Genomic DNA, 24,966 nt, shown 5'->3' on the forward strand with positions numbered 1-24,966 from the left:
AAAGACAAATATATATATATATATATATATATATATTTAAACAGAAGCTGCTTAAGGGTAAAATAAGCAAAGCATTTAAAAATAGCAAAATATTTTAAAAAAATCACCCAGTGGAACCCATGATGTGAGATTAACAGCTCACCCAACATAGAGCAGCTCACATGAGAAGAGTCAATCCTGTAGAAAAAAAGCAACTTACACGTTCAGCCGCATTCTCTCAGGTATCAGGGAGTTTCCTGCTGTTCTCTCAGATCCTTCTTCTTGAGTCCATCTCAGCAGTTTGAACATTCCTGCCTCTCGCCAAACAGCAATGCTCTCGTTCTGGTCTCACGTATCACCTTTGCTGCAGCATTGACCAAGCACTCAAGAACATGATTCAGGTTCCTATGAGAGCTTCAACCTCCTTAAACGAGGTCGTGCTCACTGAGCATGACCCTCCAAGTCCAGCAACTCCCCCCTGACCCACCACCCATTCCTGTAGCTCTGCTGGGCCTCCACCTCCCTCGCTTGGTTCCCCAGGACCTGCTACGTCTCCTTCGACATTATCTAGCACATGCGGTGCAGGGGGGGAAGAACTCTGTTTTCACCAAATTCCCTTCAAGACAGGATTAAAAAGAGAAGAGATTAAAAACCAGAAGGTTTTTTAAGCTGGTATTTTTATTAGAACTCTCTACATAAAGCACCTTTGCCTGCCTTAAACTTACAGTACTTCTCCGAACACTGCTTTTCTGTAACACAGCACAAGATGCTTCAAGCTACTCCGCATTTCTTGATTTGGACACTGCCACCTTAACAGCCTGCACAATGGCATCTTTATCAATGCCAAACATCTTCAGGAGCTCAGCTGACTTCCCGCTGCGTGGTACATGAGACACAGCCAAGCGATTGACTGTGATGCCAGGCTCGCCCACTACTGCAGCACACACCGCCTCTCCAATGCCACCTATGGAAAAAAAAGTCAAACATGACATACATCTGCATGCTTCCGCAGGCAACATAGAGATTGCATGTATATCTGATCCAAAGGTCCACGCAAGTTAAATCCTCAATTTACATGCTTCTGAGAAACATCAATCACAATGTATGTCTGAACTTGCCCATTTGAGAAATAAAAACAATTCCCCATTTCAGAGGCACTCTGATGACAAGCAGCCTGATATTTCCGAAGTACTTACAAACCGGCAGTGAGAACCACATATCTCTAAAGAGCACAGAACTGTCAGGCAGCCCTCACCACTTCTGCATCAGCCGCCAAAGGTCAGGTTTAAAAGTATGTTTAGACTGAAGAGTATTTACAAAGGTACTTAAAGAGCTGAAAGTCTTAATTCCCACCAAACTCAACAGCTTTTAAGAGCTCCATCTCTTCAAAATGCCTGCAAATGCCGCTAGGCACCTCTCTGACTTACGTAAAACATTCACAGCCTTTGCTTAGAGCTCAGCTCAGATAGAACCACTATCAGTCACAGGGACAAAGGATGGAATGGGAAACTGTGCAGTGGCAGGAGAGGCACTCTATGATCTGGTAGGAGAGACACTCTGGTACTGCACTTCAGGCAGGGTGTCTCCAGGAATGCAGGGCTTTCCACAGCTCCGAGCATGGTGTGGTTTAACCTGCCACACTCGGCCTCCAGACAGAGGCGCCTCCATGGATGCAGCTTTAAGCTCAGCTTGATACAGGCTTGCAATGCGTTAAGGCTTGTGATGTGTGTACACTTGACCTTCCTTGATTGCATCACACATAGAAAGCTGTGTCAGTGTAAATCACATGTTCATCACCTTAGAGTGTGATGATTTTGGCACCTTGCCAATCTGCAGTAAAATATTTGTCCAGAGCTGAAAGACAATCTAGAAAATGATGAGGCACAGTGATGCTATCACCGTTCATAGTTCGAACAGAAGTACAGTGTAACCAGCACTTACGGTAACACCAGCTCACTTCAGACACCTGGCAAGAGTGATGCTCACATTAAAGTAGGGTAATATTCTCATAATATCTACTAATTTTTATTAGTAGATAACTACAATATCTAATGCCATAGGTCATAGCTGCCTCTCTGCTAATTTCTCCATTTCCTCCAAAAGCAACAAGCCTGACATGCAATTCACAACAGCTGCTCTCTATTTACATATGGTCTCACCTTCACAGCACGTATTTGCACAGCCAAGCCTCTAAAAACCCGTGCAAACAAGACATGTCAGAGAGCGAGCAGGAGCAGATTATGGAGTGAACTATAGTCGGCAGCTGGTCACGAGTGGTGTTCCCCAGGGCTCAGTACTGGAGCCAGTTCTGTTTAATCTCTTTAACAATGATCTGGATGGAAGTGATCGAGTGCACCCTCAGTAAGTTTGCAGATGACACCAGGTTGGGTGGGAGTTTTGATCTGCTGGAGGGCAGGAAGGCTAGAGGGACCTGGACTGGCTGGATCAATGAGCCAATGCCAATTGTATGAGGTTCAACAAGGCCAAGTGCTGGATCCTGCACTTGAGTGTTAATTGACAGCCAGCTGAACATGAGCCAGCGTGTGCCCAGGTGGCCAAAAAGGCCAACAGCATCCTGGCTTGTATCAGCACTAGTGTGGCCAGCAGGACCAGGGAAGTGATTGTCCCCCTGTACTCAGCACTGGTGAGGCCACACCTCAAATTCAAGCAACCTGGAACCTAGCTTTTGGACACAGGAAAAAATTAAGACACCTGCACAGCAATAGTCTGTTTTGCAATTTAACAAACCAGAGAGAAGCTGCTGTAAAGCCATTCTGAGACCATTCCATGCAGAATCACTGCACCGCAGCAGAAATTTGCTGTCTCACTGGGAACAAATGAATCAAGACGTCACTTGGACCAAGCACATGGAAGGGCACACAAGGCCATCAGTGCCATAACCATAACATCAATGAAAAAGGCTAAAACCACTCTTTTGTTTTATCTGAATGACAGCATCACGTCCCACTCTTGTCTCTCAGGTCAAGAGCAGCTGTGAGCTTCCAGCTCCTGAGGAACAACTGTGTGGGCTGTGACCTCCTGGACCCAGCTCACCTTCGTGGTAATGGTCCTCAACAGTGATGATTCTGCCTTTGGTTACTCTTGCATTTTCAAGTATTGTCTTCTTATCCAGAGGCTTTATAGTGAAAGGATCAATCACACGGATGAAGATTTTTTCTGCAGAAATAGAATGAAACGATTTGCAATGTGAATTTGGAGAAGGCAAGACAAGAGAAGTGGTACATGCAGCCCCTGCGATCTTTCGGAGACATTATGAAAACTGCGTACACTGACTCCCTGGTATCTGCACTTACGGCTTGTCTACCACAGAACCCAATCAACCCTGATTTTTTAATGTATTCTTTCTTCATGCACCTTCTGACACAGTAATATCCATCCATTCCACTGACACAACTCGAAGCAGAAAAGCCTTGGATAAGCAACTCCAGGTCATTTGGTCTGCCCGTCAGTGAACGAGTAATCCAAACAGCAGCATCACAGCTAAAAGCAAAATCTATTCACCAAGAAATCCTTTCTCATTCAGAGTGTCAATCACAATTTTTTTCCCAGACCTTTATTTTACCTTCAGGTTTATTGTCAAGTCAAACACAATTTCCTCCCACTTCTTCCATCTGCATGCATTCTGAATTCTTCACTGCAGGCTGCCCACCTGCCAGGTGTGCTTGTTTGAACTGCCCCAGCCCTGACTGTGGCACCCTTAAGGTTGGGATCAAAACCAGAATTTGACTTGTCATCACAAGGCAGGCTCAGATTGCTTACTAAAGCTTTATACAAATGGCAATTGTTTATAAAGAACAGCAAACTACATGAGGTTTGTCAGATCATGGCGAGCTGAACACTGAGTCAACTCTTACCATACATAAAGCCCTCTGTTAACAGTTTTGTGACTGAAGGCTCTTTAGTGGCCAACACAATTCAGGTATGAGACACTGCCTCTGCACCAAGGCATTATCTCTCCGTAGTTGGTTGTTCACACTTCAAGATGAGCAGATCATTGCAAAGCATGGTAGATGCAATAAAAAATAATAATAATTCTGCAATCACGAGTTTTAAAATGTCCTAAGTCTGATGGCTCATAAAGGTGAAGTCATGGTCAGGTGAAGGTCATAATAAAATTTTTGTCGACCTAGATATAGCACCCAAATCTACCCATAAACCACAGGCAACATTAATTAGGCATAGGCTACAGACTCACAGATGGATTTTCGATGGTTTATTTCTCTTCATATTTCATTGAAGGATTTTTACCTTTGTTGTGAGATGTCAGTACGTTTGAGCACTATCATAGAATTACCCCCTCCCACGCTAGTTAAAAGTTGATACTTTCATTCAAATCCACCAAGGTAGGAGCGATTCATTCCCACAGGAAGGCACTGCACAGCCACAGCGCCGTGCGGGAGCACACACAGCGCTGGGGCTCCGCTGACAAGCTGGATTTTATGAACTGGCCCCAGCCTGACGACACTTCCTTGTGCTGGTACCCAAGCCCACCCAGACAATGTGCCTGGGAAGGATCACTCCTGCAGATCACTCCTGCTTCTTACACACTCCCTCTAGGATTCTGCTTGCAGCGCACTTTCGGATGGATTAGCAATTCAAAGGAGACTTTGATCTGATCAGTTTGGCAATTTTCATGGCTACTAATGCTGCTAAGCTAACTAAACCTACTCAATTAGGCAAGATTGGCAGATATATGCTATGTTGCACTAAATCAGTTTAACCGGTGGCCATCTGTCTGTAACATTTTAATTACTGTTTACCAGTACCACGGGTGAGCAGTTAGGCTGAGTGGTATTGATTTCTTCACGTGTTAAATGATTAAAATGGAAAAAAAACCCCAAAAAACAAACTCTAAGATAATCACCTTTTCTCAGCTGCTCTGCTGCAGCCAGAGCCTCATGCAGAGTGACTCCCGCTCCAATCACAGTCGCTTGGTCATCTTTACTCTTCAGAACCACCTGCAAAAAAATGTTTCCATGTATTTTTAACATTAAATCTTATTGATATTTCTAAAATTTCTGGAGATTTTATTAAAAAGATCAAATTTTTGGCATTGGGATGCTTTAGAGGGAAAGGGGCTTTTACAGGAAGGACTTTGTATATTTTTTCTGATTCTATTTATCTGGGCAATATTTACCTTTGCCTGTCCAATATGGAAGTCTTCATTGTTGTTGTAAATGACAGGATTTTCAGGACGACTAGTTCTTATGAAACAAATGCCCTGTTTCCAAAGCAAACATGTTAAAGTTACAAAACCAGAAAGGTGTTGGCATTCCAGTTTGTAAATCCTATGAAAAAAATACAGCAAAACAACTTTTCTATCTGTCTGGTTTTCACTCTTCTGTGTTACCTCTGGTTTTACTGAGTAAATTCCCCCCTCTCCCTTAAGTCCTTTTTGAACAGCTGGTTGTTTCAGATATTATAATACAGTTAACCTCTTCTTAGAGCACATTGGTAACTTACACATCTTTTTTTTTCTGATTCCAAGATCTTAATTTCTCTTTTTTTTTCCTCTTTTGGAAATGGAGAATCCTACTCCCATTAATTAGACTCACAGAACTTTGCCATATATGTGCAAACTTTACTTGAGCAACTTTAAAGTAGAAGAAGAAATGCTCAGCTGAAAGCAAGGAAAAATGCTTTCCATCAGTTAATCTTCAGATGCTCTTCCAAGAGAAGTAACAAACCAGTACTTAAATCTAATCTCTCCTGCATGCTACCTTACACTCCTTTCCCTTTCCCCATTTTTTTTTCACAAATCATTCATCACGTTTGCTACATACCAAATTCCCACACTCTTTCACTTAAAAGCTGTACTAGCAAGGCTGAAATTTTTCAGATTATTTGCTCCTTTCTCAAGGTAAATTTCTGTGGCAGCCAAAAGAAGTAGCAATCAAAGAGATGATCTGACCCAATGCTACCAATGACATTTGACAAAATGTCAAATTAGCCAAAGGTAAGTGAGATCAGAAGCTCTGTCACAGCCATGCAGGAAGTCTTAGTTGTCTTCAGCCTCAGTCCAATTTAACTGCAATCCCTCACTGGCAACAGAGCCACAAAAAATATCAGTGAGACTGGCAGCTCATATAAGCACTAGCTCTCAGTACCTCCAAAAGATGTAGACTGTAAGTTTGCTAAAGACCAACAAGGGAGGTGCATTTGCCTTTATTTCTGAGCCAATTTAGACCCAAACTGCAATCACTGTGCAATCATTCACATCTCCTGAAATATGGCCCACAGCACACCAGACTGTTCATTCTGCACTAGCCTCGGCAGAACGTCTGCAACCTTTCCACGCACAGAAAACATCCCACTGCCATGCTGGAGCCTTTGAAAGAATTTATGTGGGTAGAGACGTGCAAGAAACATGCCAGAAGCAACAAAAGAAGTACAAAAAAAAGTATTTTCTGGCTCAGAAATACTGTGATGCAAACCTTGGTGTTGGCAGCTATTTCCACTGCTTTTTCTGTGGCTACAGCATCGCTGGGGTAAAACACGGTGGCATTGGGAACAGCCCGGAACATGGACAGATCCTCCAGTCCCATCTGAGAAGGCCCATCCTCACCTAAAATAATTCAACCAGGGTTACAAAAGATTAAGCGCACATTTTTGACAATCACTCAACATAGCAGTGAGGTTAAATGTAAACTAAAAAAAAAAAAAGTATGAAATCAGGCACACACGGGACATGCAAGTCTACCTGCTTGAGAAAAGAATCATCTTCTCCTTAAACTTGGAACCATCTTAACAGTAAATAAAGATAGAAAGAGACTAAAAAGAAAGAGAACTGGGGTTAAAAAGAAAAAATAGAAAATAATATATAACAATAAAACAACACAAAGGAAGACAACTAAAGTAGGAAGGGTACAGATACAGAAAGAGGGTCACAAAATATCTGAGCATCTTCAGATTTATATGTACTGAGGCTGCACAAGCAAAATTTATACTTGTCAATAGTGTTCCTCTAGATTTAAACTCCTGGAAATGTGAAGGGAGAATTGTGTGTGTTTCATTAGAAATGGAGAGTACTTTGTACAACTACTCTCACATTCTTTGGCTGACTTCAAGATTAAATGAAGGGTATGTATTTTTCAATATTATGAAAAGTCTTTTAAAGAGCAACAGGACATCCACATTGTTAATTTAACAACTCAAGGTCCTTATGGCATAAACTGCAGATCTATAAACAGAATAATTAGCCAGAACATGTGCTAGATGCCATGATTTTCCACAAAGAAACAACCAACACAACACCCCCCGCCCCCAATGACCTTATGTAAGGGCACTTTGGGAATGGCACCGTTCCAAACCAACCATGCAATGAGTTCTGAGCCCCGTCGTGTCACAGCCTGCAGAGCAGAAGCGGGCAATAAACCTTCCCACATGCACCCACTACCTGTTACTCAAGAAGGACGGGTTCACGAGGAAGGAGGAGAGTATTTTCTTAAGAGCAGCACAAAACTCTGAAGAACTTTAAACATGTTAAAGAAATCAATAATTGAACTCTGCCACTACACATTACTAACAAAGTAACTACAAACCAGGGAAAGAGCATCTCGGCCTTCAGTCAAGACATGAAAAAAATGCTCAATATCACAGTTTCTAAATCTGTTTGTGCTCTGACCAAGTCAGTGGGACCTCAGTGACCATTTTCCTTTCCTAAAATGCAACCAAACAACGTATACAAGGAAGAAAAGTGAAACGATGAAGAACAATTAACAAGTTCTTGAATTAGAATGTTACCCAAGGTAAAGAGAGTACTCGTGTTTGTCCTGCTTTTGCTAATGTGGTGCCAATAATACCAGCATTCGTAGTTTGTACTAGTAGTTTACAGACCAGCACTTGAGTTCAGCCCCAAGTGCATCTTTATGAGAATCCTGATTTATGTGTTTTTAAAGTAATACAGATCAAAGGAGAGTAATTTTAAATTACATCTGCAAAACCTACATCTATATCTTAATAAAAAATGTGAGTGCTTAATATGAATGGTATTAAATGTCTAGAATATAAAACTGGTTGTCTGAACAACTGATATTTCTATTTGACACACGTACACTATGATTTCTTCCCCTATATGTTAGTTTGGAAAAGGCAGATTTTCCATTTTTCTCTCATAACCTTGAAAAAACATTTAATGTTTCATCAGATGTTTTGGTCCATCAGCAACTATTGGTCGAGGAGTGAACTTAGAAAAGTTCAGAAGGTCACTGTAATTTCTCCTAAATTTAATGGGTCCAAATTTCAATGCAGCAGAAGCCCAGGTCCACCTAGAACTGCATAAAACCAGTTTTCACCACAGATCCAGTTAGGATTCTGAATTCCATGCAGGTCCAAAGTTCTAATAGGAAGTACACTTAATTCATACCCTTCCATTTAAAATTGAATTTTGTAAGTGCTGAAATCAGTTGCAAAACTTCGGTTTCAGATTCTTTTTTTTGAAAATCAGAGTTGAGGCCTGAATTAGATTTGTAAATCAAACAACTTCATAACCCTAAGTATGCACTTCACAATCACAGCTCCCAGCAGAACATTTTGGGCGCTGAAAATTGAAACTTGGAAGTGTAGTTCTAGGAGACAATTCAGGTAGCCCAAAGCAGTTTTATCTTCTTAAATGAGCAAAGACCAAAGCTAATTGGCTTTTGCACCAACACCCTTTGCTGCTTGCTAAAAGACTTAAACTGGATTGAGCTGGACTATGATGAGGTGGGATGATTGATTTTAAAAAGAAAAGAGGCTTGTAACAGAATCCCTCCCTTAATGACATACACAAGCCATAATCTGCTATACTCTACTTAGAGCCTCCACTACTAAAGCACACTCTATACCTCAGCTTGAGGTTCTGGATGAGACTACACACACTCATGAAGCATCTGTAAATCTTTACCAATATTACAAGTCAAACTATTTTGCTTCAAACAAAAAAACTCCAACTCTCTTCCAAACCACACCACAATAGCTAGCCAAAATATTACATGAACTGAAAAACTGACATATGCAAAGAGCCTTAATTTACTAGCCCTGTCAGACCACACTCACTTTCTTTTCCCCTATAAATACCAAGTAGTTTTTCAAGCATGAATGTCTACTGGCATCTTCCTTCTTGGTAGGCAAGTCTGTTCCTGTTTTCAAAGGTGATATCCATGCATTTCATTAAAAAGGCAAAACTCCCTTCCTCCCTCAAATCAAAATCAAACCCCAATATGATCTGACATGTACCAAACAGGATGGGAAGCAAAGACCAGAGAAGTTACTGCCAGTTTCCTGAATTATATAACAGCGTCACAGTTCCCATTTCATTAGTACTTTGAGGTTTCGGGGTTTTTTTAATCAACATACTAACTGCTCCAGTAGTAAGAAATACTGAGATAAATTGAAGCAATTATTTCAAATTGGTGATCTTCAAAGGAATAATAAAACTAAAATATTTATCCCTTGTAAAGTGTTTTTGAGATTGGTGAACAAGAGCAAGAATAATATGATTATTTTCTCATTTTAGGGACTGGAAAACAGAGGTACATTAAGCACACAACTATTCTCATCACAGCGGATGCCAACTGCAAAGATGGAATCCCAGGTCCTCATCTTCAGTCTAGTCCTTTGATATTGTTCTATGCCTGTACAGTAGAAAAGCTTGTAGGGAAAAGTCAAAAAGGGGAAAAAAAAGCAGTTAAGCTGATCAAGGTTTGAAATCTTTCTTATTCTGTCTAAATACGTGTCTGATAAAAGTGAATTGCAAATATGACTTCCTCCTATTGAAGTTGGCACTGCTGTACCATCACAGCTATGTTACTGATTGTCTCCACAAGGCATTACCAGTTTGACTGCTAGACACTTATCACTAAAAGGATGGGAACTGCTGATAAAGAAGCCAAGGTTGCCCTTACCGATAGAAACTCCGCAGTGCGATCCACAGAGATTGATGTTACTCTCGGAGATGGCAGCCATTCGGATCTGGTCAAAAGCCCGTGTGAAGAAGGTAGCAAAGGTGCTGGCAAAAGCAACGGTTCTGTCACGAGTGGCACAACCAACTGCGATGCTCACCTGAAAAGAGGGAGATTGCACAGGAACAGTGAATGCCTCATTTATCATTTTTTTCCAAGAGATCATCTATATGACTTCCTACCATAAAACCTTAGCAAGGAGCTCTCAATTAGGATTAAAAATTTATGTCCAGTCCTACTCCTAATTTTAGGCTTTTCCAAAAAAGAAAGGAGGCAACTCACTCTCCCCATATCTATCCTCCATTATCTCTGTTCCTCGCCTCAACTGCGAGCTGTTATTGTTGATCCTTGCTGGCAACTTCTTTTCTTGAACTGCTCCAAGCAGCTATTCACAGAGTTTTAAGACTCATACCCTTCCCTCTTTCTTTTCCTGGATCAAGGCTTACACTTTCAGTCCCAAGGACATGGTTTTACTATCTTAGAAAACAAAAATTATCATTATTAAGTGGGAATGGATTTACCTGTGTTATTTGGACTGATGTTCGCTAAAAGGGCCCTTCTTCAAGCAAGGTGGAAATTAGAACAAGGTCCTTAAATTGTTTATTGCTACAACTACCCCATACATTTATTTTACACAGAAACTGGTCTGCTCTTCATGGCAAAGTTCTCCCAAGCCAATGTAAATCCAAAATGCCTGACTCAAGCCCGTCAAATTGCCCTAGTATAAAATTTGCAAGAGACACTCTATGGGTTCTTTGGTTATAAGTCATTGAAGACAACAACAAATTTCTGCCTGAATTTCTCTTCAATTTAATTTGCTTCACTGAACCCATATAGGTGGCAACTGAAGACTTGGTCAAACAGATGAATTATCAACTTATTTTAGTCCTTTCTGTACAAATGCTATCAGGCTAAATGTATTAACTGTTTCTCTGTCCTCATCTTTATAGCCCAGCCTAGGGTAGAACTCACTGTCACATTGTGACATTCCAACTCCTGTGAACTAAAAAAAAAAACCTTTAAAAGTCTTTTCAGAGTTAAAACACTACAAATCACACTGTGGAAAATATTGCTGTTGTTTACATGCTGCCATGTCCTTGTGTTCTGCTGAAACACAGATAACATGATCACAAAAATAAAAAAAAGGGGGATTTAGGAAAGAATGATTAGAAGCCTATTGTATCATATCTATAAGCTTTTGCCATAGCCTAGGTTTTTCCCTAAGAAGTGAGCAAGTTAAACAAAATATTCATGAACAGACATGTGAAAAGCAATTATTAAAACCTCACTCTGAAAACTCAAGACTGAATGGTCTCAGATCCTGCTGTGTAATACTAGTAATTCATAAAACCAAGAGACCAGTTACCATGTTCTGTTCAGCAATGTAGCATTCAATGTAGCGACTGGGATGTTCTTTCTTAAAAAGCTCTGAGAAGGTGGAGTTCTTTGTGTCTCCATCCAAAGCAATCACTCGATCATTAGCATGGCCCAGTTTTGCAAGTGCAACACCATAAGCTTTGCGGGTAGCCCACTAGGAAAAGAAAAATACAGCAGTACTGTTACAACTTTATGTTTTTAGAAGCTTTTTCCCCCACATTTTTTTCTCCCATGAGTGCATATACATACAATTAAAGAAGAATAAAAAACAAACACGCAACCAAAAACATTTTAAATGTCAGTGGTATTGAAAATATGTATGAGAACAGTGACATACAGAAGAATAAACAAAAAAAACCCAAAATACAGTGAAGCGTCAGGACATACAAATCAGCAACTCCCTACCAATCCAGCTAGAGGATTCTGAAAACCTTAGATTCCAGTCATGGAAATTCACTGAACCTCATGTATTTTCTTTAATTTTAAATACACATAAAATAGTTTGGGTAATTGATAATCATAAAAAAATGAAGAAGAGTGATTTGGGTCTTTACATTTTAATATATCCTTTCAATACTCTGTGAGTTGAATGTCTGTGTGTCACAGCACAGAGGGAGGTGTTTACCAGGATACTCAAAATAGGAGAAAAGAGGTGGGTAGTTGAAATCATGACAAGGGATAACATAAACCCTCCTGCCACCCATTAAACAGTCTCACACTTTGAAGATACCTGACAGTGAAAAAGAGAGTACCTTTTCTCCCACTTTGTAAGTTGGTGGAGATGGCATCTTGATGTTTCTGATGTTTACTACAGGTGCATCTTCTTCCGGGAGGGCTGGAGAAAGCTTTTTCTTAGTTTGGATTTTGTCATCTATTTCCTGAATGACTTGTTCAGCCATGTTCTTTGGAAGGGGCTTTCCATGCCAGCTTTCCTTGTCTTCAACACCTGCATATTTAAAATTACATTGCAAATAAGAAAAATATAAAAGTATTTTTTAGCTGAAGATTTTACCTAGGTAAAAGTGCATCATTTCCACTGTAATCAATTACAATGGTAATCAATTGCATTAAGATAGCCATGTTTAAATACGGAAGAGAAATAGTCAAGTCCCATATATTCCAAACTAGTGATGAAATTCCAGAACCTTCTACTGAAATTGTTTTTAAATTGGCCTGGTCTGTAAGTGCAGCAAGATGTAAACATTAAATCAGTGTGAACAGTTAACATAAAATTTTGGCAGTTAGGCCTAAATAAACAAACTCAGCTAAGCCTCAAACAACAGTTAACCAAGCTATCTAATTCAAACAAGACCTGAAGTTTTACAGCTTTATTTTAATAGCTTCTGATGACTCTTTATCTTTGTGCATCTGGCACTAACAGCAAATTACCTCGCTGGCTGGTATGCTGCTTTTCACTGAGTAAGTCACCAAGAATAATAATTTTTTCTTGCTTACTCAATGAAAAGGAATGAAGATATTCACTCCTGTTATTAATACTATTATCCATTCTATGGATGCAGTTCTCAGTAGCCAGCACACATTTCACTTGCAAGAGCAAATATGACTTTCTTAACACTAACACTGTTGAGAAGTATGAAGAGTTTGAAAGACTTTCTGTGTGCCACTGCTCAAATGTGTAGGTACACATCTGCCCCCTTGACAATGACATTTTGGTAAGTTTCATACCACATGAAAACTACAAAGGGATCTTAGAGGCATCATGAACTCCAAAATTCAAAATCATGCTAACCTATGAAATTATTTCTATGGACCACTATATCCTGTATGTAAATGAATTACACATCAGATCATATAAAATCACCTGTAGTATGACCAGGTAGCTTATACACCACATCTCAAGCAGCTTTGTCAAAACTGTAAATGCAGCATCCCTCCCCATTTTCTGTGCATTTATGCTGCCTGGCTGCTAACAAGCAGACCCAGTTATCTGCAATACAAGGAGCATGGAGCTTCTGTGACAAAGTTACTCGCTTCTCTGTCTCAGAGTAGTCTCTGTGAGTCTAAGGATCAAGAGCAAGCCAAGAAGGATGCCCGATTTTGCTAGGGCAATTATCAAGACCAAGTGTATGGTCCAATGTTCCCCTGTCTCTGGTAATCTTCTAGACTAAAAAAGACTTTTTAGAAGGGTAACAACTCGAGTACAGCTGACAGCAGAGGAAAACCTGCTCTGCAACTGGGGATCTGTAAAAGCCTCGTCAACGTGGAAGCGCATCTGGCTGGATCATGTGAAGAATAACATGAAGATCTGAGAGCCACATCTCTGCCTGCTCCAAAGGAGCATCAGTGTAATGTCCTCCATAAGAAAATGCAACAAAAAACAATAAGGTGAAATTCTGAGTTTTCAGATTGTATGGTAGTATGATCAAGTCAAAAAGATGACAGGATACCAAACTTTATCTAATGTATGAAATGTTACACTTTGTATTTTTGTAATGATTGTACCTTTATTGTAGCACAAAGAAGAGATGTTTTATTACCTGATATGCCTTTGCCTTTAAAGGTCTTTGCAATGATAGCCGTTGGCTGATGTTTGGCCTGGCCAAAGGCTTTGCAAAGTTCCTCCACGCTGTGTCCATCCACGATGATAGCATGCCAGCTGAGAACACAAACACATCAACTGTTTATACAGGGGTTTAGCATGTGACACTCTCAGGTAGTTTGCAATAACAACAACAAACACTACCTTCATGCCAATGCAGTGTCTTTCTAAGAGAACCAAAGTATGCCAGAAACATTAACTAGCATTTGAGACTGTAAAATATCATAGTCCCTTTTTTATAATGCAAAATGAGTCACAGAGGGATTAACAGCTACTAGCAAAATTCACAGCCCACAGATAACTAAGTTATCCTAGATGTCTTCATTTTTAATCAAAAGAGCAAATCAAACATCTAGAAATCAATTTTAAAACTGACAGTTAAAGTCGACTAAAATAATAAAACTGCTCCATCATAATTTGCATGGCTGCTGTTGCATCTGACAGATTTTTTTGTCATGGATTGTTCCATCTACATAGAAAGGTACATTTCTAAACTAAATGAAAGCTAAAACATGAAGAATTCTCTTAGGAGTAATAGCTTCCATGCCCTTTTTTCTGACCTACTTGCCCTGACTGTACATTTGGTCACACAAACAGTTATAAAATCTGTATATAATGTGATAGAAACTACTTTAAGCTCCTCTGACAAATTTATCTGAGTAAGCAGTCCTTTTATTTTTTCTTGAAACAAAAAATTCTGCAACTTCTAATATTCATGCTGTACAAATACAGACAACCAATATTTGGCATTAAGAAAGACCGTCTTTCTTGGTAATGGTATCCTTTAAGAGCCAAAAACTGATTTTAAAAATTCTGAAAAGCCATCAAAACACACAGTTTCAAACACGAGACTATACTGAACTTCTTCCAACCACATACCCGAAGGCTTCACAGCGTTTCTGGTAGATCTCGACATGATGCTGCAGAGGAGCAGGGTCACTTTGCCCAAGACGGTTAACATCAAATATAGCAACAAGATTATCAAGTTTGTAAAACCCAGCAAAAGCCATGGCCTCCCAAACAGAGCCTTCAGATAACTCTCCATCTCCAAGCAGACAATACACTCTATAGCTAGAAGAACAAATAAATAAATAAATTTTTACATGTAAGCACAATTAAATCAAAAGCAAAATCCCTTTAACAATTCAGAGTGACAATTCAATGCTTTTTCTATGCCAAACTCAACTCCCATTGCTCAACGCGTTGACCTCAGACAACCTTACATAACCTTAGACAAATTAAATTATAATACTTTTGAGCCATTAAAATGAAAAAATAAGAGGATAAATACTGTACTCCTTTTCAAACCTTTGTCTCAATAAATATCAGGTCTTAGGCCTCCTATTGCAAGGCTTGAATGAACAGGCCCATTAAACACTGTCACTGTGACTCAGCAGGATCACTAACAATGCAGGAACAGTGACTGTCTGCTTCCTCATTCTAACCAGCTACTCCCTGGAAGGGTGGCCAACAATTTAATTTCAGGGAACTATAAACTGGGGATGAACTCAACTACAGATTAAAGTAGGTTGCATATGCAAATTCAGAATTCAGGAAAGAGATAACCAGCATGACGTGACTTTGTAGCCTACTTCTCCAAACACTAAAGCTTTTTATTTAGGTAAAACTCAGGAGGAGCACTGCCTGATCTCTGTAGGATTCAGCCATTTTATTTATTTTCTATTATCACTCTCTTTTTTTTTTTTTTTCAATGACAAAGCTTTATAAATGTTTAATATTAAAAAAGAATAGTAAATTAGCCTTCCAATATATAACTTTAAAACAAAATAATCAAGATGCCTTTTAGCAATTTTATTAGACATTAAGCTATAATAGACTTTTGATCTGAATTCCACCTGCCTTCAGCTAAATCTGAACTCCTCCCACATAAGTTGCTCCCAGTACTGCACACAAGACCACCTTTTTCTTCTGCCATGTAAGCATTCGTTAGATTTTTTCCACACGTAGCATCTGCTAAACTCAATTAAAATCAGCAAGTCATCTTTCACAGAAATGATTTCAAGCCACTGAAGTGTAGGACACATTAACTGGGCAGCCTATGCTCAAATGTACTAGAACTGTCACATAAAATATATCAACTGCATCAGGCTATTTTCCTCCTCACACAGATTTGCCTTCAGACATCTAGTTTTCTTGCCCACAAAACAAATGGCAGCAGCAGTCATTTTTGTCTCTATGGAGTCGAGTGCCTTTCTGATTACATTTTGAAGCTCTGTTTCATGATTCAACGGTGTTATTACTAACCATAACAGTCCCTTATCTAGATAGGTGTTGTCTGTTATTTGTCACCTGACTTGGAAGAGATACATCTCTAGTTTGCATGTCCTCCTAACGGGATACATACAAGTCTCAACATGGCTCTCAATTACTCTCTGGAAATTAGAGGCTGTTCCAACAACTTATTGTCTTCTCTGTCCAGGAACATGACCTTGCAATGCTGTCAGGGCACAAAAGGAACACACATATGCACTAATTCTTGCTAGTCTTTAAATCCTTGGTAGTTTCACTGGTGATGGCTTTGTAATTATCAGGCTAGTAATCTATCATTTGAAACCTGAATTTGAAATGAGATTTGGGAATGAAGAATAGAATAAAGGAGGGTTTTTTCCTGATTGAGATAAGAATATACCTTATTTTCCTAAGATATTCCCATTGAATGCCTATAGTGATGAAATATGAAGATGGAATTACCTGGCTCTGTCAAAGAATTTCCCAGTGTATGCCATTCCACATGCAGCACCAAGACCCTGACCAAGGGATCCAGTAGCCACATCAGTGAACACTTGTCTCTGAGAATAAAAAGGCAACAATTATTTTAGAGTGAAAAAACAGAAGAACTATATTCCAGTGGCAGGAAATGGCTTAGCATACATCAAAATTCAACTTATCGGCCGTAACAATATAGTGCAAGTCCCTCCAAATCTTGCCCTGTTCCCCTTCTTTCCCTGCAACACATGTACCTCAGTGATCAGTGTCACAAGCTAACTAGGCTCTGACAGGGAATGATACCTAAGGCCCTGGAATTTCTCAGCTACACCCTGGATGGCAACACTTAAGAACTGGCAATTTTGTATAAAAAAGAATCAGTTGAAACAAATAGCTGGGAATGGAAAGACCAACGAGGTGACCAAACCGGACATAAACTCTTGAAATATGGCAAGGCTTCCTAAAGGTTAAGAAAAGCCATGCTGGAACATTAAATAAACCTTTTTAACATGGAAAATATTGACATACAGGACTGTAGGGGCATTTTACTGCAACAATAAAGGTCATTTTCGCATGATCATTCAAATACATACATTGATTCAGAAGTGAAGCCATAAATATCATCATCCTTCTTCTAAGTCTTTATCTTTCCCTGTACCATAGCTGGCAACCAAGAATTGCTGCAAAATACACGCATTTCTTGTTTTACAGAAAACATCATCTTATATCAAAGGTTATGAGCACTCACTGGTACTGGGTGTCCTTCTAATACAGAATCAATTTTCCTTAGGTTCAACAATTCTGCATCTTGTAGAAAGCCAGCTTCTGCCCAAACAGAATATAAAATCGGTGCTGCGTGACCCTAGAGAGAAACATACATTTTAAGCAAATCACAAGTTTCACAGTATCCTAGTGACAAGGCAAAATTCTACAAAGGTGACGAACCCTGGAATCAGGTTCTTATGTCCATTAAAAAGGGACTGAGTTATAAAACACTTTTATAATGTAATGCTGATGCCTGTTGTCAAGATATCCATGTCCTTGCTTAAGGCACCCCAGATGGCTATGGTTCAGATGGAAAGACTCTTGAGGGCTATATTTAGCATGTCCTCAAGACAATCAACACGGAAGAGTAAGAAGGTCTCAGCCATGCAGGTCCAATTTCAAAAAGTAGTTTTGGTATCCAAATAAACCACCTTGATTCAATTTGCTTGGGTACCAGTTTCAAGAACAGAGCACTGTTAACTAAAGCAGTAAGCAGATGGACGAGGAAGTGTTATCCCTCTAGAATTTCTTCAATATATATGTATTCAAGGTAAGATACAGTGAGTGACAACATGCAAAATTTTAAGCTTGATATCCTTAGATCCTTCCAGCCAGGTCCAACTGGGCAACCGCAAAGTAGTAGTCATCTTCCACCCATGGAGTCAGTAGGAGTCAAAAAAAGCATGCAGAGGTTTGAAGCTATTTAGCAACTCTGGGCAGAAACCTTGAGTAATTACAGAGGTAAAGCAGTGACTCTTACTGCTTTACCACCTCAGCATTTGAAACACTAATGGCTGGTCCAGATTGTGGTTTTATGCGCTTTCTGAACCACGGCGGCTTCAGAAGTAGTATTGACTCTCATATCATGCTGGCACAGGGGGAATGCAAACTACCCACCGGCCCACCATAACTACTTCATATAATGCTGTCTGAAAAGCTGACAGTAATTAGTGCACATTGTGACGTGACTGCAGGTATAACAGCATGGCCGCATTTAACAAGTAGAGCACAAAAGCTAACTATGACTTACTCATTAGAAAACTGGTTATGCCAAAATAAAACAGATGTTAATAGTTTTTGATAGATTTTATAGACAATAATAACAATTATTATTTAATACTAGAACAACTTAACAGTCAAGTTAAGACTAATCAAGACTCATTATACAGACACTTTTTGATTATTTTTTGAGTGTCCTGGTTTTGGCTGGGATAGACTTAATTTTCTTCCTAGTAGTTGGTTTAATGCTGTGGTTTGGATTTACTATGAGAATAATGTTGGTAACACACCGATGTTCTAGTTGTTGCCAAGCAGTGCTTATACTAAGGCAAGGACTTTTTTATATTTGTCTTTCTGAACCAGACAAATTCCAAGCTCTCACATTTTCCAATAGACTTCTGTGCAGATGCAAGCATAAGTACGCGTAAGTCAAGGAAGACAAATCAATTTAATTTACAGACATACAGCTCTTTATAGCAGACTGCAAAAGCACAGCATAACAGTTATGAATTTACCTTTGAAAGAACAAACCGGTCGTTGCTGGCGTTTCTGGGATCTTGCACTTTGTACCTCATGGTATGGAAAAACAGCACAGACATAATCTCTGCTGCACTGCAACATGATGTAGGGTGGCTACAAGTCAAGACAGACCCAAGATTACCACTTCTCATTATTTTTTGCTCAGGACCATATTTTTAAAATACCACTTTACCAGTCCCTACTCCTCAGCATTAAAATACACAGTTTAAGTGCTTTTGATAACCCATCCCATCTACCATTACCCCAATGCCAATTAGTTGTACTTTGAAACCAAGGAAGCCGCCTTATCTAGTTAAAGTGGATGTTAAAAGATAGACCCTGGTGACAGCTCAAGGACACATCTTTTAGAGCTCTCTGTTCTCCATGCCAAGGAACAGCACCCGAATTCGTGACTGTGAAGCACAAGAAGTCATTTGACCCTGTGCCTGAAATCATCCTCCTGCTGATGGCAGAATTTCACACTGATGCAGAGGATACAAAGCTTTCCACAGTACTCTGGGCCACTCACTGAGCAGAGGAATTAAAAGCGTGGCATTGTGACTTGTTCAGACCCTGTTGCATAGGCAGGGACTGGTAACCCAAGATTAACTTTTGAGGAAAGTTATGGAACTCTTAGAACTGTGTAACGTAAGTACCATTTTATTTTACCATGTTAGAGCTGCTAGAACTAGAATTCTGATTTCTAAAGAAGGCATTAAATAATAAAATTCTTGTATTTCATCTTCTGCTGAAACTAGACACAGAAACTGTCTCCAGTAAACACCCAAAATCCTCATTTGCTTCATCTTTGGCTAAGAGAGGAACCAACATTTCCTACATTTACATTTATATTAGTTTGAAATATTGAGCCAGTTGAGTTATCAAGTATTTGTAAGTATCTGGGATAGTCTCTCCCACTGGACTATCTGGGATGACTTTTGTAACAACTTTCAACAGCACCACAAATTAATACTTCAACTATAACTTGCCTTAGAAATACACAGGCCCATTTCAGAAGCAACTATGCCATACAGTACCAACAAGCCAAAAAAAAAAGTTACATGAAAAGGCTCATTTTCAAGTGCAAATATTGAATTATTCCAAGACAAGGTATATATTTCATTTCAAGTGTAATAGAAGGGCATGTAACTGCTTTTATTTATCTAAATTACTGTAAATTAAATTATGATCAGTGTAGTTCTTATGCACCTTGACAGGATGGCACTACTTGACCACTTGGGTGCACCAGCCTTGGCACTACTTGACCACTTGGGTGCACCAGCCTTGGCTTTTCACTTGCAATAAAGCTCAAAAGGGATAAGGAGGCTCTTAAAAAAACCTTTATTGAGTGCAGAAAGTAGCATTTTTCAGATTTTACTGGTGTAAACAGGATCGTTCTTTATAACAATGGTTGCTACTGAAGTACAGGAAAGTGAATGATGAACAGCAAGATGATTACAGCTGCAGAAATCTGCACCAGCTTTGAAAACAACTTGCAGTCCCACTTCACTTTCTCATCTACCAACATTTATTTTCAATCTTCAACATAATACTCTTAAAATATTTAACCCTAACGGTAAAAGAAGACAAATCTACTATGAAAGTGTCACATTTTGTTTCCCACATGTACATTTACCATGCATGTTAGGATTAGACAACACTTTCACACTAGAACTTCAATGATAATATTCCCTTCTGGTAGTAATAGACCTTCCCTCCCAACATCCCCAACAGTGCTGTAATAAGAGAATAAAAACATGCAAAACACTAGCAACATATGATTTATGGTTAGTGTTCATCCCTTAGTAAGTACTCACACAGATGGAACCAAAAGAATTAGCTTTAAACCATGGTTCAAACATATTAGTAAATATTTATATATTTTAGTTAATCAATAAGCCTTACATGCTTGTTTAAAGCTTTCATTCCTGTAATTTTATTAACTTTATACTTAACCATACTTCTATGAATTCCTGGTCTTGGTAAAAAAAGTTTTAAACAACCTAAAATGGTAGCATGTGGAAATAAAAAAAAGGTAAAAATTTTAATAAATTACCTGGAAATTGGAACAAAAAAAATTCTTATTAAAACTACAGGTTAATTAAATGACTTCCTACTAACAGAAATAACACAAAATTTAACTATGTATGGGATACCAGAAAACATTCTAAAAATCAACCACATAATGTTTTTTATATATAGCCATCTTAACTACCTCTACTGGTCTTCTATTAGCTCACACTTTTCTAACGAGTTCTGTTAAAAGAATTTCTTGTTAAGCCTAATGAAGTCTATTTAGAGTACTTGTACATGGAGAGAAAAAAACACAACCAAGTCATAACCACTGTTCTCACACAAAAATCTTTCAGATTTTGCTCCTGACTGACGATCAACCTAGAACTTGGTGGTCATGGTCTGATCAACATGCTTCTCTGCCAGAGAAATACAGCCCTTCAGTAGGAAATCCAACCAAAGTCCATTAGAACACTGAAATCCTGGATTCACACAAATCAAGAGTAAAATAATTACTTCAAAATAGTTTTTTGTGGTGTTTTGGTTTTTTTTTTTTTTAAATTACTCTGCATCAATTTATATTAGCTGAACCTACATGTATCCACACATTTTAACTAAAAAGAATAGTGGTGGAATGTTACATGGAATACTGAGTGAAAGACAAAAGCTAAAAAATTGAAGGAGAAAATAATCTGCAAGGAGGGATCAAACCACATGTTATGAAACTTAACTGCCTCTTAAGAAACTTTTGCAACTTCCACTTTTAAGAATCTACTCATTTAATTCTAGGAAGCCAGGCACTGTTTCAAAACTGCAGAAATTTATCATGAGTTACAAGAGACTCTACCGGTTTTGATGAAAATGTCTGCACTACTTATCTAAAAGAAAAACTTCTTCCACACCCAAAAGCAAGTATGTTCAATCTTCACAACTAAATCAAATTTTTCCGCACCTAAGGCATTTTAAGCACAAATTTATTTTTCCAGTTCACTGATTTTTTCCACTACGGCTGGAAAGTCCTCAAAGTGACACGTTTGAACATCTTCAGGATCAGAAAACCCGATCTTTTAGCTCTTGTCCAGACAAAGGTTGTACTTTCTTTAACAAATGTTAGTACAGGTAAAGACTGCAAGAGCCGGCCTGTCAGATCTACCAGAGAACCACTTGCATTGCAAAATATGCCACAGTTTACAGAAATTACTTCCTTGACAGAAGTAGGCAGGTCCTGTTATGTTTGAAGTGGTTTTATTGCAAGTATTTCCTTCAGTTTGACAAACTACACCTTTAATAAACACAAATTTCCTTGACAAAGTCAATGCAAGCATGACAGTTTTTTTATTAACTGTAATATTCTATTTAACTTGCATTCAAACATCTTTCTACATTCTTAGTGTATGCTAGCAATTGAAGCAAAGTTTACTGCCTCGTTCAGATTTTGGAAAACACATTGATAACACATAGCTGTTTTAGAAATGTATATAACTTGCCTAACACTGCAAAAGACTCTGAACGTCTTTGCCTTTTACGCACACTACTACACCACCATCTTGGTAACCAAATCTAATTAATTATGAAAATATACGACCTGTCAACAGAACCTTCCCTCCAGAGCCCATCTTTCATAATCTGCTCATCCAGGTTGTGTAATAATTTCAGACTCTATACAACTCCAGTGCTAGAATAATCTGGTGATTAATGAAATGCAAGAGGTACTCAGTGTTGTATCATATATGATCCAGGAATCAAAAGCTCGAGTCAAACTACTTTTACTGTTCCTTCATCAGTATAGGGAGAATGGTTTTTACTGTTGAATTTCATCGACCACAGAAGAGAAGCAAAGGCTGGAGCAAAATCCTTATTCTTTAACAGCACATCAGACAAAACAGAGAAATAATTTTATCTGTAGATAAGACAACTGATACCATACAGGTCTGTGGCCCGCTTAAAATACACACTAGAAGCTCAAGACTGAAGCCCAAGCTCTACTAAGCAGATTTAGCACAATTTTTCTTGCCTACAGTTTCACACAGGCTTGTGTAACGCTGCCTGTACATTGTAGCTTGGAAACAAAAAAGAATTAAAAGAGCAGTTGACGGGTATCCTGTACTTCTCTCTCCAGAATGGATCAAACAAGCCATGGCTTTGTAAAAACCCCCTCCTATTGCTCCGTGTGTCCCAACATTCCATTTTACAAGGAGAACCAAAGCAGCGTTTTCATTTGCTGAATGCAAAAGGAACGAGTAAAGGTCGGTTTCTGTGCATTTTGAGAAAGAGCCATGTGAGGCAGCCCATGTCAGGCAGACGTGGGTGGAAAGTGTAAGGCAATTCAAACGAGAAGTTTTAAATATTTTACACATCTCCTTTTCCTACACAAACCTCAGTTTCCAAAGTATTCCTTATTTTTTTTTTTTTATTTTTTTAACAGCACAGTCAATTTCGAAGAAATTCAAAGGAGGAAATTGCAAAAAGATGTGATACATTAAAAAAAAAAGGCCAGCACTCTACATGGAAGCACTCAAATGCATTATTGAAGCAGAAAAATGGCTTTAATTTTACATGAGTAAAAGCGGATTGTTTGCAGAGATTTTTTTCCATAGGTAAAGCACGATCAAAGGCAGGATAACCCTGGAATCTGCACACATCAGAGCCTACAGTAAATCCTGTCCAGAGGCCTGAATAAACTGCCCAGTTGAGACTGCGGGCATTTCACAGATAATCCCACTTGGGCTCACTTGAAATTCTGTGCAGAATTAGTTCCAACTGACGGGCACGAAATGAAAAAGAAAACGCTTGTGCCTCAGGCACAAATTCTTTGGTTTTCAATCCTGCATCAACTTAACATTCCCGGGCTCTCTCCGCAGCCACAACACCCGCCGGGCCCGGGGACCGGGCGGCTCTGCCCGCGGGACCCCGCACCTCGCCCGCGGCCGCCATTTCCAGTGTGGCACCTCCACATGGAGCAGCTCCGGGTGTGGAGGCACAGGGGGTCTGGCCGTGACACCCGCGGTTCCATCCCTCCCCCGCATCCCGCGCAGCGCACGGCCCGCCCCGGGGCCGCCTCAGCCCGCCCGCCTCAGGCACGGGTGGGCGCCCGGCATCCCGCCCGCCGTTCTGCACAACGGGAACACAGACCGAAGGGGAACTCTGCCCTCGGGAGGCGCCGATGTGACCCCCGGCAGCGGTTAACGGGCTGAGGGAGCCGGCGCAGCCCCTCCCGGCACCACCCGCCTCGGCCTCGCCGCTGAACGGATGCGGGGCCCGGGATGCTGGAGCGCGGGGCCGGTGTGCGGCCGGGGCGCAGCCCGCCCGCCTCACTCACCCGGACCCGGCCGCGCTCGTGGCCTTGATGGAGCTGATGCGGAGCCGGTTGGCCGTGTCCTTCAGGGCCTGCAGGGTCTGCTGGTCGGGCTTGTGGTAATCTTCCATAGGGGCGAGACGGGAGGGCCGCGGCGGCAGCGGCGCTCGGGCGGCGGTGGCACCTGGGCTGGGCAGGGACGGCGGCGCTCCGCGGGCTGTGGGCAGCACGCCTCAGCCGGGCCGTGCGCGGGGGGCGGAGAGATGGGGAGAGAGAGGGGGCCGCCCCGCGCTCCGCCTCCCGCCTGCGCCGGCCCCGGCCGCGCACGGCGCCGCGGCAGCACGGGCGGGGCCGGCCGCGGCTCCCCCTGCTGGCGCGCGGAGGCGGCGCTGGGCGCCCGCCCGTGGCCGCGCGCAGGCGCCATTTCCTCCGCGCCCGGCAGCCGCTGAGCGGGAGGAGGCGGCCCAGGCGCTGGAAAGGGGTCTTGCTTCCGTTTTTCCACCGTTCGATCCCTGTTCGGTGTGATTGCAGAGGGTTTGCACCTCAAGCTTGTTCCTGTCTGCAAAACAATGTCACTACATGCAGCGTCTCCTAAAACTAACCTTGTTCCTCTACACCGTCAGGAGAAACATTAACAGAATTACCCTGTTCCTTGCTTCCTTTCAAGAAATCATTCCTGTTTCTGTAATACATGTGTAAAAAATTGGCAAATACAGACACTTCTGCATAAAACATTGACTTTACCAGCCATCAAACAGGCATTACATTTT

General features: G+C 40.5%; 1 protein-coding gene across 1 annotated transcript; it reads right to left on the reverse strand.

Annotated features, from left to right (window-relative positions):
- Window positions 1-643: 643 nt before the first annotated feature.
- On the reverse strand, window positions 644-24,450 carry TKT (transketolase). The gene is made up of 14 exons (XM_082060039.1): window positions 24,221-24,450; window positions 18,885-19,002; window positions 17,354-17,467; window positions 16,591-16,688; window positions 14,758-14,949; window positions 13,817-13,935; window positions 12,071-12,264; window positions 11,308-11,472; window positions 9,885-10,041; window positions 6,435-6,565; window positions 5,138-5,221; window positions 4,865-4,958; window positions 3,034-3,156; window positions 644-943 (listed from the first exon to the last, which is right to left on the reverse strand). Exons 1-14 carry the CDS (start codon window positions 24,325-24,327, stop codon window positions 756-758), a joined length of 1,884 nt encoding a protein of 627 aa, XP_081916165.1. The 5' UTR covers window positions 24,328-24,450; the 3' UTR covers window positions 644-755.
- Window positions 24,451-24,966: the final 516 nt, after the last annotated feature.

The sequence above is a fragment of the Streptopelia decaocto genome, assembly GCF_964273445.1.
Source record: "Streptopelia decaocto genome assembly, chromosome: 8".
NCBI classification, from domain to species: domain Eukaryota; kingdom Metazoa; phylum Chordata; class Aves; order Columbiformes; family Columbidae; genus Streptopelia; species Streptopelia decaocto.

What these genes read in the sequence shown, in the direction of transcription:
- TKT (XM_082060039.1), bottom strand. Translation starts at nt 24,327, where the DNA reads ATGGAAGATTACCACAAGCCCGACCAGCAGACCCTGCAGGCCCTGAAG. An exon ending in GCACTGCGGAGTTTCTATCG is followed by an intron (nt 6,566 to 9,884) that starts GTAAGGGCAACC and finishes GAATTATTTTAG; the next exon opens with GTGAGGATGGGCCTTCTCAG. An exon ending in AAATAGCTGCCAACACCAAG is followed by an intron (nt 5,222 to 6,434) that starts GTTTGCATCACA and finishes CTTTGGAAACAG; the next exon opens with GGCATTTGTTTCATAAGAAC.